The sequence below is a fragment of the Panthera onca genome, chromosome F1 (assembly GCF_046562875.1).
Source record: "Panthera onca isolate mPanOnc1 chromosome F1, mPanOnc1 haplotype 2, whole genome shotgun sequence".
In the NCBI taxonomy this organism is placed as follows: domain Eukaryota; kingdom Metazoa; phylum Chordata; class Mammalia; order Carnivora; family Felidae; genus Panthera; species Panthera onca.
Window position 1 is genome coordinate 64,793,399 of NC_138355.1, and position 13,275 is coordinate 64,806,673.

The 13,275-nt window shown below is 48.9% G+C and overlaps 1 protein-coding gene across 2 annotated transcripts; it reads right to left on the minus strand.

Annotated features, from left to right (window-relative positions):
- Positions 1 to 4,857: 4,857 nt before the first annotated feature.
- RGS4 (regulator of G protein signaling 4) lies at positions 4,858 to 11,837 on the minus strand. Of its 2 annotated transcripts, XM_078441377.2 has the most exons (5): positions 11,654 to 11,834; positions 8,678 to 8,782; positions 8,332 to 8,393; positions 7,583 to 7,749; positions 4,858 to 7,142 (listed from the first exon to the last, which is right to left on the minus strand). In XM_078441377.2, exons 1-5 carry the CDS (start codon positions 11,695 to 11,697, stop codon positions 6,903 to 6,905), a joined length of 618 nt encoding a protein of 205 aa, XP_078297503.1. In that variant the 5' UTR covers positions 11,698 to 11,834; the 3' UTR covers positions 4,858 to 6,902. The 2 variants fall into 2 exon arrangements, with proteins under 2 accessions (XP_078297503.1, XP_078297504.1); XM_078441378.2 differs by lacking the exon at positions 7,583 to 7,749 and having other exon boundaries at positions 6,961 to 7,142; positions 11,654 to 11,837.
- Positions 11,838 to 13,275: the final 1,438 nt, after the last annotated feature.

The window sequence follows — 13,275 nt, forward strand, 5'->3', positions numbered from 1 at the left end:
CAACTGCTCTAACAGCCGTCCTTTCTAGTGCTCCAAAGCATGGAGTCATTCGCAACGAGGCAAGGATAGCAGGAAGTACCAAGTCCCACAGAGGAGAGATGGGAAAAGACGCGGGAGGCAGAGGATAAGACATGGCGGGCGGAGGAGAAAGGAGCCGGCCTTGTCTGTGACGTGAAACGGCTGGAATTTATTTTCCACGATTTGTGGTTGCTCTTGAGGGCACATCTCAGGGCGATACTGTCCTGGGAGAAGACAGCTACCCGAAGGCCAGATGGATCGGTGGAAAAATCTGGGAAATTTACAAACAATCCTTCTAAAGAATCAACAAAACGCTTGCTTGCCTTTCTTCAAAAGCAACGCCCCCACAGTCCACCCTGGAGAGTCGCTCTCAAGAGGTCACCACTGCCTACTTCCCACGGTCGGACTCACTGCTAATTTTCACTTGCCGGTGTCCCGACTAGACTCCTGCGGGGGGCAGTTGCCTTTAACCTAGACCCTGCGGTCATCGTCGGCTTCCTTCCCAGAGGGGGAGGCAGGAGCCAGGGGACCAGGACCACGAGCCAAATGCCTGTTTCCGTCGGGGGGCCTGTCGCTGTGTGACCCTTATAGTGGCTAAATGATGTGTGGTCCCTGTGCAAGGTCACCCCAAAGCAGGGGTGCGCCGGAGCCAGAAGAGAGTGGAGCTGTTTTTCTATCCTTTTCAACCCTTCCTTCAAGGTTTGGGGTTTTTTCCTTAAGACTTGCTCTGGGTCTGGGAAATTTAGAAAGAGAAAGAGGAAACAGGAAAGTAATTCTTAGAGAGGAAGCTGACCCGCCGTTTATCTCCTGCTTCCCAGACCCCTTTTCCCCAGTCCCAGAGAGAACCTCCACCTGCCCCAGCTCAGACAGGGCACAGGACGCTCTGGGGAGGGAGCCACCCAGATGCCGGCCGGGGTGAGGGTTTGGTAATGGGTCCTGCCTTACAACATGCATCTTATTTTCGTTTCTTCTGTTCCATCCATCAGGTTCCTTCCTTTCACGTCTTCTGTCCCTTCTCGCCTTCCTTTTCTTTCTCTTTTCATCTTTTTACATCTTCTCCCGCCCACTTCCCTTTCTTCCTGTTAGTCCCCCCCCTCGCCTGTTGAGTCCTTCTTCCTTCTCTTCACTCCTCTCCCCTTCTCCTTGACTAGAGCACTGAAACGTGTTCGTGCTGCAGGCGGTTTGCCGGGTTTGGCCCACACCCTGTCACTTCTTCGACGTATGATCTTGGGTACGTTTCTGAACTTGCCTGTGTCACATTCTCTCCACCCATAACGGAGCGACAATCACCGCATCTGCTGTGGAGTTTAGGTCCAAGGGTGAGATTCGATCACGGAAAGCACTCCACAGAAACTTGGCGATTAATAAGCACGCCATCAGTGTGAGGCGCTACCGCTACTCAGTTTTTGCTCCGCTTTGGAAGCGCAGTTCTGTCTCCAGGCAAGCGGGCTTCCATCCACGTGCTTCAGAAACTCAGTGGTTCTTGGCCTCAGCCCCGTCACGATCACGTTGGGCACAAAATCTAAAAAACTGTGCCTCGATTCTACAGCACAAAAAGGACAAAACCCAGTTATCTTCCTTTCTCGTGTCATTTTTCTGTGTGACACCTAGAAAGCAATGCATATTAAAACAACGTTTGTTTGGAAGGTTTCCCGGGTGGCTCAGTTGGTTAAGCGTCCCGCTCTTGGTTTCAGCTCAGGTCATGATCTCGCGGTTCATGAGTTGGAACGCCGCGTTGGGCTCTTTACTGAGAGCTACAGAGACTGCTTGGGATTCCCTGGCATCCTCTCTCTACCTCTCCCCCACTCACAGTTTCTAGATCTCTCTCTCAAAATAAACATTTAAAAAAACAGTTTTTGGGGGCGCCTGGGTGGCTCAATCGGTTAAGCGTCCAACTTTGGCTCAGGTCATGATATCACAGTATGTGGGTTCAAGCCCCACGTTGGGCTCTGTGCTGACAGCTCAGAGCCTGGAACCTGCTTGGGATTCTGTGTCTCCCTCTCTCTCTCTCTGTCCCTCCCCCACTCATGCTCTGTCTCTCCCTCTCTGTCAAAAATAAATAAACATTAAAAAAAAACGGTTTTAATGATGAACAGTTGAGTGGCCATCATGCAGTCTACTGGCCTAAGTAAACTCATGCTTTTTTTTTTTTTAATTTTTTAATGTTTATTATTTTTGAGAGAGAGCATGAGCGGGGAAGGGGCAGAGAGAGAGAGGGAGACACAGAATCTAAGCTGAGCTGTCAGCACAGAGCCTGACACGGGGCTCGAAACCATGAACTCTGAGATCATGACCTGAGCCGAAGTCAGATGCTTAACCGACTGAGCCACCCAGGCGTCCCAGTAAACTCACGCTTCATATCCAGTCTCTGCACTCAGTGAATGGAGCCCTTTGGTGTTTATACTGCGCTTTGGGGTCTTGGTGGATCACATGAGCCCATCTACCTGGCTGGCTTGCTCTACCAATTTTTTTTGGTCCACGTGTTGGACCCAGGCCGATGGACAGTGAATTTTCCTGTGGAGGCAGGCTTTTGCTTATTTATTTTATTTTTTTTAACATTTATTTATTTTTGAGACAGAGAGAGACAGAGCATGAATGGGGGAGGGTCAGAGAGGGAGACACAGAATCCGAAACAGGCTCCAGGCTCTGACCTGTCAGCACAGAGCCTGACACGGGGCTCGAACTCACGGACCGCAAGATCATGACCTGAGCCGAAGTCCGACGCTCAACCGACTGAGCCACCCAGGCGCCCCAGAGGCAGCCTTTTAAATGCTTCTTTCTTCTTTCCTCTTTCCCCCTCTTTTATCCTCCTATGATCTCATGTCTAATCTTAAACATTCAAGCACTATTAACATGGAGTGCCGGAATGCGGCTTGGGGCACAGGAGTCGTGGAGTTTCTCCAAAGTCAAGTTTGCAAACTGCTATTCATATAAATGAGTCTCCTAGTCCATCCCTATGTGCCTCCCCACCCCCGCAATAAAAGGACAAGCACATGGAGGTACCACAGGGCGGAATCATGAGGGACACAGTCTCTGTATTTCCCAGGATAAGCAATGCCCTGCCACGGCAACCAACAGCCTCGGAAATAAATGACTCAAATCAGCAAGGACCTTTCCTTGTTCCTTTGATACTCTTTTTTTTTTAAGTTTAATTATTCAGTTTTGAGAGAGGGAGAGAGAGGACAGAGAATCCCAAGCAGGCTCCACGCTGTCAGCACAGAGCCCGACGCAGGGCTCGAACTTACAAATCCTGAGATCATGACCTGAGCCGAAGTCGGACGCTCAACTGACTGAGCCACCCAGGCGGCCTTCATCTGATATTCTGAAGTGAGTCAAGGGGTCCTTCATCTCGCAGCTATACAATCTGAAACATATAATCCCCCACGGTTGCCAGAGGAGAAGAGAGAGATGGAAATGCACTTGGCCCTACGCCCAGCCGTGTAGGCTTGAAAGTGACCCTCTGCTCCTCATCCCTTGGCGTGTGGGCATCTGGTGAGCACTTCATGTCTCTGCCACGCTCTCTGGAGGCAAAGATGACTCAGGTCAGATCTCAGCTTTGTTCCTTGATGGCAGTTTGACCTTGCCAAGGGACATAATTCCCTGTAGTCTCCTCTTTGGCAAAAGGTGGGGGATGTTTCACAGAGGCCATGCCCGTGACTGGCGTCTGTATCTTAGGGTTGGAGTGAGAATCAGATTATTTACCTTATGCAAAGTGCTTAGGGCAATATCCGGCCCATAATAAGCAATAATGAGTGGTTTTTTAAAATGTGCTCTTTGATGGCGGTCAGCAAGAGTTTGCACATATGTGTTGTTTATTTCGTGGCCGGCCATCAAGAAGAAAGAAAGGATGAGCAAGGTAGAGGCTGAAGGAAAGGGCACTGCTCACGTTTGCTAACAGCAGTGACTTGAATTCTTCCACCACACTTGGTAGATGGTACTACACCCAAGAGCAGCGACCAGGCCCTTGTGGCGAGTCTGATCCGTCTACGTGGCAGACAGAAAGGGCAGCCCTGGGCGTCTTGAGGCAAGGTTGCAAAGCTTTCCTCTAAATATTTCTGAGAAGTTTGGATCCCTCTGTGTGTTTTTCTCACTAGATGGCTGACCGTCGCAACGGGAAAAGTACACTTCAGGAACTGGGGGTCTCCTGACATAACGGATATAGTACCCGTGACCGTGAATGTGAACAGTCTATACCTCTTTTCGAGGGGAGGGAATCTGTAAGGGGGAGGGAGGGCTTTTTGAGCAGTTTGGGCAGGAATCTGTCCCTCAGGGATCCACAGCTCCCCTCCACCCTTGTCAGTCTCCTCCGCTCCCACCTTCTCTCATTGGGCAGATAATTGGAGGTAGAAGGCGAGGAGCTCTGAAAGATGGACTCTATCTCTGGAACAGTTACTGAGGACCTGGAAGGGCGGCACCAAGTCTCTTAGCAAAGTCCCTGGAGCCAGGACGGCCCCGGCTCCAGGGTGAGGGGTAGGCGGAGCAGCGGCAGGAACTGCAGACAGACAACATCTACTTTCTGCTATCTTCTCCAGAGTTGGCATGGGAGCAATCAAAGACTGGATGTGAGCCCTCTGCCATCATCACCCTACATCCTGCTGCTTCTCTGTGGATCATTAATGTGTTTACAAGCACATAGTTTTGTCGGAAGCATTTATTTACCCTTGTTATTAAGATGCGTGGGTTTCACCGGAAGCATCAGCTTTGAGGCCTTTAAAAGCACATGATAAAAGCAGGCATGCAAACGGGAGAATTCCGCCCACGGGCTGTGAGCGGGTAAGCTCAGCATGGCCAGCGGTGATAAAGGGAGAGGAAAATACAACTGAAAAACACACTTGAAAATTGTATTACATAAAATAATTTACTTCTCATTCAGAACGACCTTCTGGACCTGTGTGAGATAGCAGTCCAGGAGCACAGGTACAATCTGAAAGTCATGACCGTTAAAATAGGGCAAGATCAACGGAGTTACACGTTTGGATCCTGGAGTCGACCAGAGACAAAACTGTGGGAGAAAAGGGACACGGACGAAGGACTCTAGCAACACTGAAAGCAAGGACTGCCAGAGAGACAAGAAGGGCTCAAATGAGAAAACCTAGATCTTCGATACAGCGGGATCTGCATATACACACTCTGGCGTCTTCCTTCTGCGACCCGGCCCGTTGGCTTAGGAGCCACAAGGTGCTCACGTGTGTCGTCTATGCTGGAGGAATCGGTATTGTGCATGCAGGCGTGCGTGTGTGCTTCGGAGGCTGTGGTTTTACAAGAATGAGAAGAAAATTACTTCCTGGCCATTCATGAATAATTCAGGTGATATCCTGCACCCCCATTTATAAAACAATACAATAATAAAAACATTGTACAAAACATCATAAATAACATAAATGAGAAATTTTCAAGTATTTCATGTACCTTGAAAAGTTCCGAACAGTAGTTCTAACAATCTCTCTCTCTCTCTCTTTTTTCCCCTTTCTCTCTCATTTAGTCTGCAGAGCCTAAAAGGAGATACCCCAGGCTCTGTTAGTCCTGATGTTCGGGAATGGAATGAACAAGATCCTGCGCTCAAAAGAGAAACTTACAAGGGCTTCTCAGCGTGTGCAAACAGGTATCCCTTTATAAAATACAATCCTTCCCTTGCTGCTGGTTTCCAGGTGCAGGCACAGAGCCTGGACCCACGGTGGGGAAACCACCAACCACCCAGGGAAGAAAGGGGCCTCTTCTGATGGCTGAAGTCCTCAGGCAAAAACAAAATGAGGAGAGCACCTTGGTCAGGAGAGGGAAAAAGAGTCGAGGATAAAACTATTAACTCCGAAGTTCCGTGCCCTCGCTCAGCCAGTATCATCCAGCAGGTAGAGCTGGCGAGGCCCCACCTGCGTTTCTTCCTTCAGTTCAGACATCTTCTCTCCCAACTCTGTACCAACCCTGCCAACAATTATGCACCAAGCACCCAGTCAAAGAAGGGGAAGCCAGCGGCTTAGGGGCTGGAAAGTGCCGTTAGTAATAACCAGCCCAAGACAGAACTGCGGCAGTCAGGCATAAGACTCTTTAGGATATTTGCTCCTTAGAATACGGTTCAATCTGGGAGGCTCTCCGTGAGTAAACTACGCATGAAGTCCCTTGGCTGCTTCTCCAGCAAGATCTATGGAGTTTTACAGAATCAACTTTCCCCAGACTAGCATGCCTTTCTTGGCCTGCGTGGCGGCTGGTTCCGTTTGCCTGTTTGATTGCAGGATGAAAGGCCAGGGATCAGAACGTGCATATAAGTATGTGCACCCGCTCTAGTGATGAGCACCTAGGGTCTTTCCTATCTCTCCTTGCAGAAATACATATGTAATATACATAGACACATATACATAGAATGTGTATGTATGTGTGTGCAAATATATGTATATATGTAAATATGTGTATACGCATAAATGTAAATATATGTGCCTACATACATATATTTACACACACACATATACACATAATAGGTCAACCTCATCTAAACACTTAGAGTTTAGAGAAAGTGCCAACAGAATACATGTGCTTGTGGATGTCACATGAAATGTACCAACCAACAAACCTGAGGTCAAGCCGTTGGGAGGAGAGAGCTCCACGTCTTTGAAAAGCCACCCCTACAAAGCCATTATGTGGGTACTTGCTCACGTGGCACCCTAAAGGAAATCTGGGAAAACCGGACTGGAAGGAGGTCCTGCCCTGATGGGACACCGCAACACCAACACTAAATCTACTTCTTACATGGGAGTGACTCACACATGGCAGGCAGCACGAACACTAAGCTACAAGGTGGGTTAAAAGCCCTCGTGCTTAATACGGATCAATATTCGGCCTCAGGTTCTCCAGGCAGAAGTCTTGGCGCGTCAGCCTCCGGCGCCGTGTGACAATCAGGCGCACTGGGGGACCAGAGAAGGACAGTCTGCGGGACTCTTGGCTCCTTTCTGCTTCTCCGAGCCAGCGCTGGAGGAGTCGGCCAAATCAAGATAGAATCGGGACTTGAGGAAGCGGCGGTAGGAATCCTTTTCCATCAGGTTGAAAATCCTCTTCTGGGCCTCATCAAAGCAGGTTATCGTGGGCTCCAGCATGTTCCGGCTTGTCTCCTCCCTGGTGCAAGAATCCAGGTTTACCTGCAGGGTGAAAGCCGAGACGTATTAGGTACGCTGCCCTGGGGAGGACGGGAGGCCGCATGCTTCGTAGTGAATCAGGAGTGTGTGGCTTCCATACCCCAGAAATGGAAAAACAGAACATTCCGCGCCACCCTCGCACCTGCGAGTGACAGACTATAAAAGGTTCATCTGCTTCTGGGCAGGCAGGGCACGACCCTCATTCTTTCTCACAAACTGGGGAGATTTATCAAAACACTCGTGAAGGGAGGTCATCCAAGTCACCCGGATAACAAAAGAGCTTTTTCTCTTGATGATTTACTTGAGGTGGTCGAGACCGTAATGACCTCTTCCACGGCTCTATCTTTTCCTTTAACTCGGGTCATCTAAAGGTCCATGCCATTCAATACCACTTGTAGGCAATTTCACCAAGACCCAGGGAGTTCTCTGCCACGAAGACCTACCTCTTTAGTGGCCTGGACTGAGATGAATTCATTATAGATCTTTTTCGCCTTGGGACTCAGTTTGGAGGGCGATTTGATTTTCTTGTACTCTTCACAGCTAATCCAGAAGTCAATGTTCTCCTCGCTGTATTCAGACTTCAAGAAAGCTTTGAAAGCCGCCAGCCCACCTGTGATGGGGGAGAGAGACCCACACTCATCACCACACTGACCGGCCTCCTGGACAGCATATTTCAGGAAAAGCCAACGTGCTTGAGACAATAAAGCATGGAGACTTCAAACAGGCCCCTCTCTCCCCACTTTCTGGGGCATCACTTGGGGTCAGGTAACCTTAATCTGTTTGATATCTATTGGATCCCAGTTATACCTAGTGCTCTTTGCTCAAGGTGTGAAGTCTCATTCCAGAAAATGGTGTTTCTGAAATGCCCATGCAGCTACCAATTGCCAAAGTCAGTTGGAGAAGGAGATACTGAGGTCGACTCTGCAAGAAACGTCAGTATTTGGCATATTTTTTCCCTCTACCCTTTTTCCATGTGGTGAGAGACATGGGGTCCGTACGAACTTCTCATTACGTATCACGACGCTGTAGGGCACGGGAAAATTTTAAACAGACTGATTCCCCCAAGTCTGGAAGTCAGAGGAACCCCCACCCTTTCTGCAATTCCTATTAGATCAAATATAGTGGGAGACAACTTGGCTATCTAGAGAGCTTGTGTCCTCATTCTAGGGGGGAAGAAAGTCATCAGACTTACATTCATGGCTAATCAGGTTTTCCAGTGATTCAGCCCATTTTTTTACTTCCTCTTGGCTCACCCTGGAGACATTACAGAGACAAAAAAATAATAATGATAACTTTGAATGCTGTGATAGAAAACTACGGCAAGAAATTTAAGATCCTGAGAAAAATGCGGGTATTTTATTTTCCATCTTGAGGATGCAATCTGTTGCCGAGGAGGGCAGTCTTTCCACTAAGTGCCTGGAAATTTCAAATGCAAATCTCGCTTCACTAGGACCATACCTTCTTTCTTTCCTCATAGAACATCTCTGACATTAAAGAGTTTATAGCCCGTGGGTTTTCCCCGAGGCCTTTTCTCTTACCTCTGACAAACCACCACTTTGTCCTTCTTGCTGTGGGAAGAATTATGTTCGCAGGAATCAGATTTCTGCAGCAGGAAACCCAGCCGATGTTTCATGTCTTTTGCACTGCACGGAAGAAGAGGAGAAAGAATAAAGCCAATTAGCTGCTTTACCAGATGCCCTCGTGGCAGAGCTCAAAGAGTCCATTACTAGGAAAGGGACAGGAGAGCGGTTAATTTAGGAGATGGGGGGTGACGGTGGCGTGAACTCTCAGGAAAACGAGATCCCACTTCTGTTTCTGCCCGTGACTCACTACAAAACCCGGGGCCCGAGTCACGGCCCAGCCTGCCCTGTCTGCGACAGAGTTCTGACCCTCAGTCGGCGCCAGGAGCCCCTTCTGTACGCCTGTCATGTTGACCGATGGAACGCTTTGGCGCCTCTCATAGAAACACGCTGAAAACGTGACTGCTCTTCAGGTGATCTGTGGGCCTCAGAAAGCAAGCAGGAACTGTGAAATGTGGCGCGCCACCTTCTGGCCCGGGATCGCTTGTTTGCACCTGCCTCAGAGGGCCCTGCAGAAGCCCCTCCGGAGGGGAAAGGGCTGCGCGGTCCCAGCCTTGCACGAGGTGGGCGGAGCAATTCCGCAATTCTCACAGCGGGATACACAGCACGCAAGGGGGTGTGCAGCTCCAGCAGGGGGAGGAGGCGGCAACCGCAGATGCTCTGGCGAAACCTGAGCTCCTTCGGGGCTTGCTTCTAGAGCAATCCTCGGGGGCTGCCGCCGCTTTCCTGTCTAATATCTACACTGTAAGGCCGTTTACACGATAAAGGGCATCCGAGGCTTAAAAACCATAAAGGGAAGCAAGCCAGAGTCATCACTGCAGCTAGTGATTGTCTCATTCGAGCCGAGCTTCCAGTTTATTTGTCCCTGTTTAATAGGTAGCGAGGGGACGGCCGGGCGCAGGACTCACTTAGAAAGAAGAAGCTTTTAATAAGTTTTTAAGCTCGACTTTCTCTCTCTGTTAATTATTCTTTGGCTTGGATCTCTTTTATTATAAAAGCCAGGACCTAGTGTTAAAAGAGAAATGTCATTGTAAAAGAAGTGAGAGGCTAGATGCTCCTCCTGAGAGGGAGAGAAATAGTCACAAGGATAAAGAGCCATTTTAGGAAGGCTTCTGATGGATCAGTGGCTTCTCTATGCACGTTGCCCCAGAAAGTTTGAATTCCATTATGTTCATGGACTGCCCCTAAAATGGTATTTTCTCTTCTTTACAAGCCCATTTTTCCCTCCTCTGCTTCTCCAATTGGCCAGGGGATGCAAAAATCCTCCTTAATGATACCAATATATAATCACGAAGGCTCACGTGATTCTAAGACAGAAATACATTGTGATTCGGTCCAAACAGAACTGATTTCACCTTTCCGTGTGCTGGGTCAGGGTGAGACCTGAGTTACTAATCAGTGCAAGTCGTCTCATAAAGAGTTGGAAGTAGGCTTAGCAAGTATGTGACATCTGTCCTTCCAACACAGTGCAACCATAAGCAGAAAAACCAGCATGACTTCAGAGGTCACTGGAGTCAGGAAACCAGATCTGATCCGCACTCTGCCACGCACTGCCTGTGTGACCTTGAGCAGTTCATGCCCTTCTGCAGTCTCAGGCACTGATGCTAGGGCAAGCACTGGACTATTTAACTTGCAGTTGACCAGCGAGGAGGGGGAAGAGCCGTCCACCTTGCTCATCAGAGGTTACCTCCCCTTAGCTCCTCGGGCAGACTCGTGCAATCTTTCATCTGTCCCCGAAAATCCTTCCCAGAGCGTAACTCTTTCCTGGCAGTCCTGTATTTTGTGAGGGTAATTTTATAGATGAGCTAACCGTAGCTCTATACGATTTGCTCCGTTCAGCTCAGGATAGGAATGGTGGAGGTCAGGGGCATTCGTTCCATAGGTGCTTCATTGTAAAAGCGGCCATGAAAGCGTGTTTTTACAAAGAATATTCTTTCACACTCCTGAACATTCGAAAGGGAAACTTCTAAGAACTGCACAGAAGACTGTGCTTTCTGGGATACTTCTAAACTGAAATTTAAGGTGATTTGTATTTGCAGGGAAACAAGGGGATAGTGTACCTACAGACTGACTTTCTACCTTTAACTGTAAGATGAAATAATGTAATATGCACCAGTTCTGCCTTTTTCTTCAGCTGGCTAATATACAAGCATTCTCTGAAAGCATTTATTTCTATCTTTTTAAAAGCCAAAGGCATACAAGGACCTATGAAGTAGCTTTATTTATTTATTTATTTATTTATTTATTTATTTATTTAAATCAAGAGACAGTACATTGACAAAAGTAGGATGAGATCTTCTACAGAACCCTTAACGATTTGTTAGGATCAATACTTTTCAACCACCATTCACATAAGGCATTTCAGGAGCTGGGGGAAGGGGCAGCGAGAGCAGGGGGACCCAGTATTGAAACTCATACTGCATTGTCACACTTGCTTGTAAGAGCGTAAAGAGTGTTAGATACTGCAGCACCACACAGAAAGCACAGTGTGCCCATGCTGGAGCCAAGCCTCATTCTGGGGTATCTTTCCCTAAACAAGACCTACCCCCCCCCCCCCGCCCCACCATCGGGAAAGCTCAGAGCCATGATTCCACAGACCCCAGCGATGCTCAAGTATAATAACAACAATCACAGACCACTGCATTGAGTCCGAAACCCTCTGATCACTTCTTCCTTCGATCTAGCTTGGTGAGAGGATCGGGACGGTCCTCGAAACCGAAGTCAATATAAAACAACACACAGGTGCCAACATCTGGGGAGCACACTCCTCCAGTTACAGTGTCCAGCTGGTCTCAGAGGAAAGCTGGCAGGTCGAGGCTCTCCTGACCACACTGTTTCTGATTCCAAAGAACGAGGTCGGCATGTGGTACAGGTAAGTAACTAAGCAAGTCTCCCCGAAAGTGTAACGCGGGGAGTGGCTGAAAATGATCTTACCTCCTCAAGCAAGAGGCCGGGAGACCTGCAAGTCCTTTGCACATCTTGTTAGGCGTGGGATTCGCAAGCTGGGGAGGAAAGGCGGCAGGCAGGAGGCGCTGCGGCTTCTGTTTTGAGCTCCCCGGCCCTCCTCTCGCAGAAGACGCTGTCAGAAATCTGCGAGCTGCTAGCGAGGCTGGCGGGGTCCCTTTTATAGCCCAGCCGACACCGCCCGGCCAATCAGACGGTAGTTCTGGAACCGCCCCCCCCCCCCCCCCCCCCCCCCGTGCCGCCCGGCCATTCAGACGGCAGCTCTGAACCCCCCCCTCCCCTCCGCGCCGCTCGGCCAATCAGACGGCAGCTCTGAAACCGCCCGCCCCGCAGCGCCCGCCTCCCCGGCTGCAGGAGATGAGCAGGGAGGTACTGACGCATCACCGTGCTAAGTGAACAGCCCGGGAGAAACCTTTTGCGAAGCGGGAGGAAGGAGAAGAAAAATGTGCTCAGTGTCCCTACCGATGTCGGTATGGGGTTTTGAATTCCTAGAAAAGGGGGAGGGGGAGGGAGAGTGTCACATGCTACGAAACATAGGTGTATTCATTCTAATATAAAAACAATGTCAAGGAAAAGTTGCCTCCTGGAAGGAAAGCTGGCAGCAAGACTCGGTGAGCTCACTTTGGGACCGAATCTCAATGCATTTCCTTTTTTTTTTTTTTTTTTTTTTGCATTAGAAATAGCATATCGCACGTGGTCCAAGAGCTCATCCTATTTCCAGAAGGGATTTGGCAGGAGCACAGTTTCCAGGCAGCGATGTGCAGAAGTTGCCCGGGGGGGTAGTCACATTCATGCAGGGACGTGGAGAGGAAAAGCTGGATGGCAGGCAGTTATATGCCCGGCAGCACAGAAAATTCCCCTTAGGGAAAGTGGATTAGCCACGTCTGTCATCAGCCTGACTGTGGAATACTTCTCTAGAAATCTTACTAGGAACAGAACTCAGCCTAGCACTGACTGTCTCTTATACGTCCATGTCTCCTGCCAAGAGCTGCAAGGCAGCAGCTTGAGGACCAGAGGAGGGAGTGAATGAACAATTATAGACACCCTCTTTCTTATTTGCAAATAGATGTATATATTATTATGTCTTACAGAATTCAGGTCTCCAAACTGGTATATCAAGTTATTGAAAGAGAGAGAGAGAGAGAGAGAGAGAAAGGGGCAAGAAAAGGTGTAATTCGCATGCATATTACCAGGCTTCTGAGTGAACATAAGAACATTTGACCCTACAGGTGGTTCTGACACCTGAACAATTAGTATCTTTCGTACATAATATGACAGACTGAATGTTCAAAGAAGCACGCAGGTGTTTTACATCCTGTAGTCGTAGCTCTGGTACCCACGCCAGAGTTACAGAGGGGTCTTCACCTTGCAGGAAGGCAATGCGTGGAAGGAGGGAATTAATTGCTACGTCAGACCCAAACAGCTTTCATTTTTTCAGTAGACGGGCTCCTGATCATAGCAATATAGTGAGCTGTGCTTTACATATAAGAAGCAGGGACATCAAATGGTTTCAGTGGAGAAGGTGAAAAATAGACGGGTTCCAGTGAGATGCAAAGGTACCTGAGAAAATAGAAGGGGGAGTGATAACGAGC

Excerpts from the sequence above, each read along its gene's own strand:
- RGS4 (XM_078441377.2), bottom strand. The coding sequence starts at position 11,697 with ATGTGCAAAGGACTTGCAGGTCTCCCGGCCTCTTGCTTGAGGAG. Across the intron at positions 8,783-11,653 it reads CCGGCCTCTTGCTTGAGGAG|TGCAAAAGACATGAAACATC; the intron begins GTAAGATCATTT and ends TCTTCCGTGCAG. Across the intron at positions 8,394-8,677 it reads AAAGTGGTGGTTTGTCAGAG|GGTGAGCCAAGAGGAAGTAA; the intron begins GTAAGAGAAAAG and ends TAATGTCTCCAG.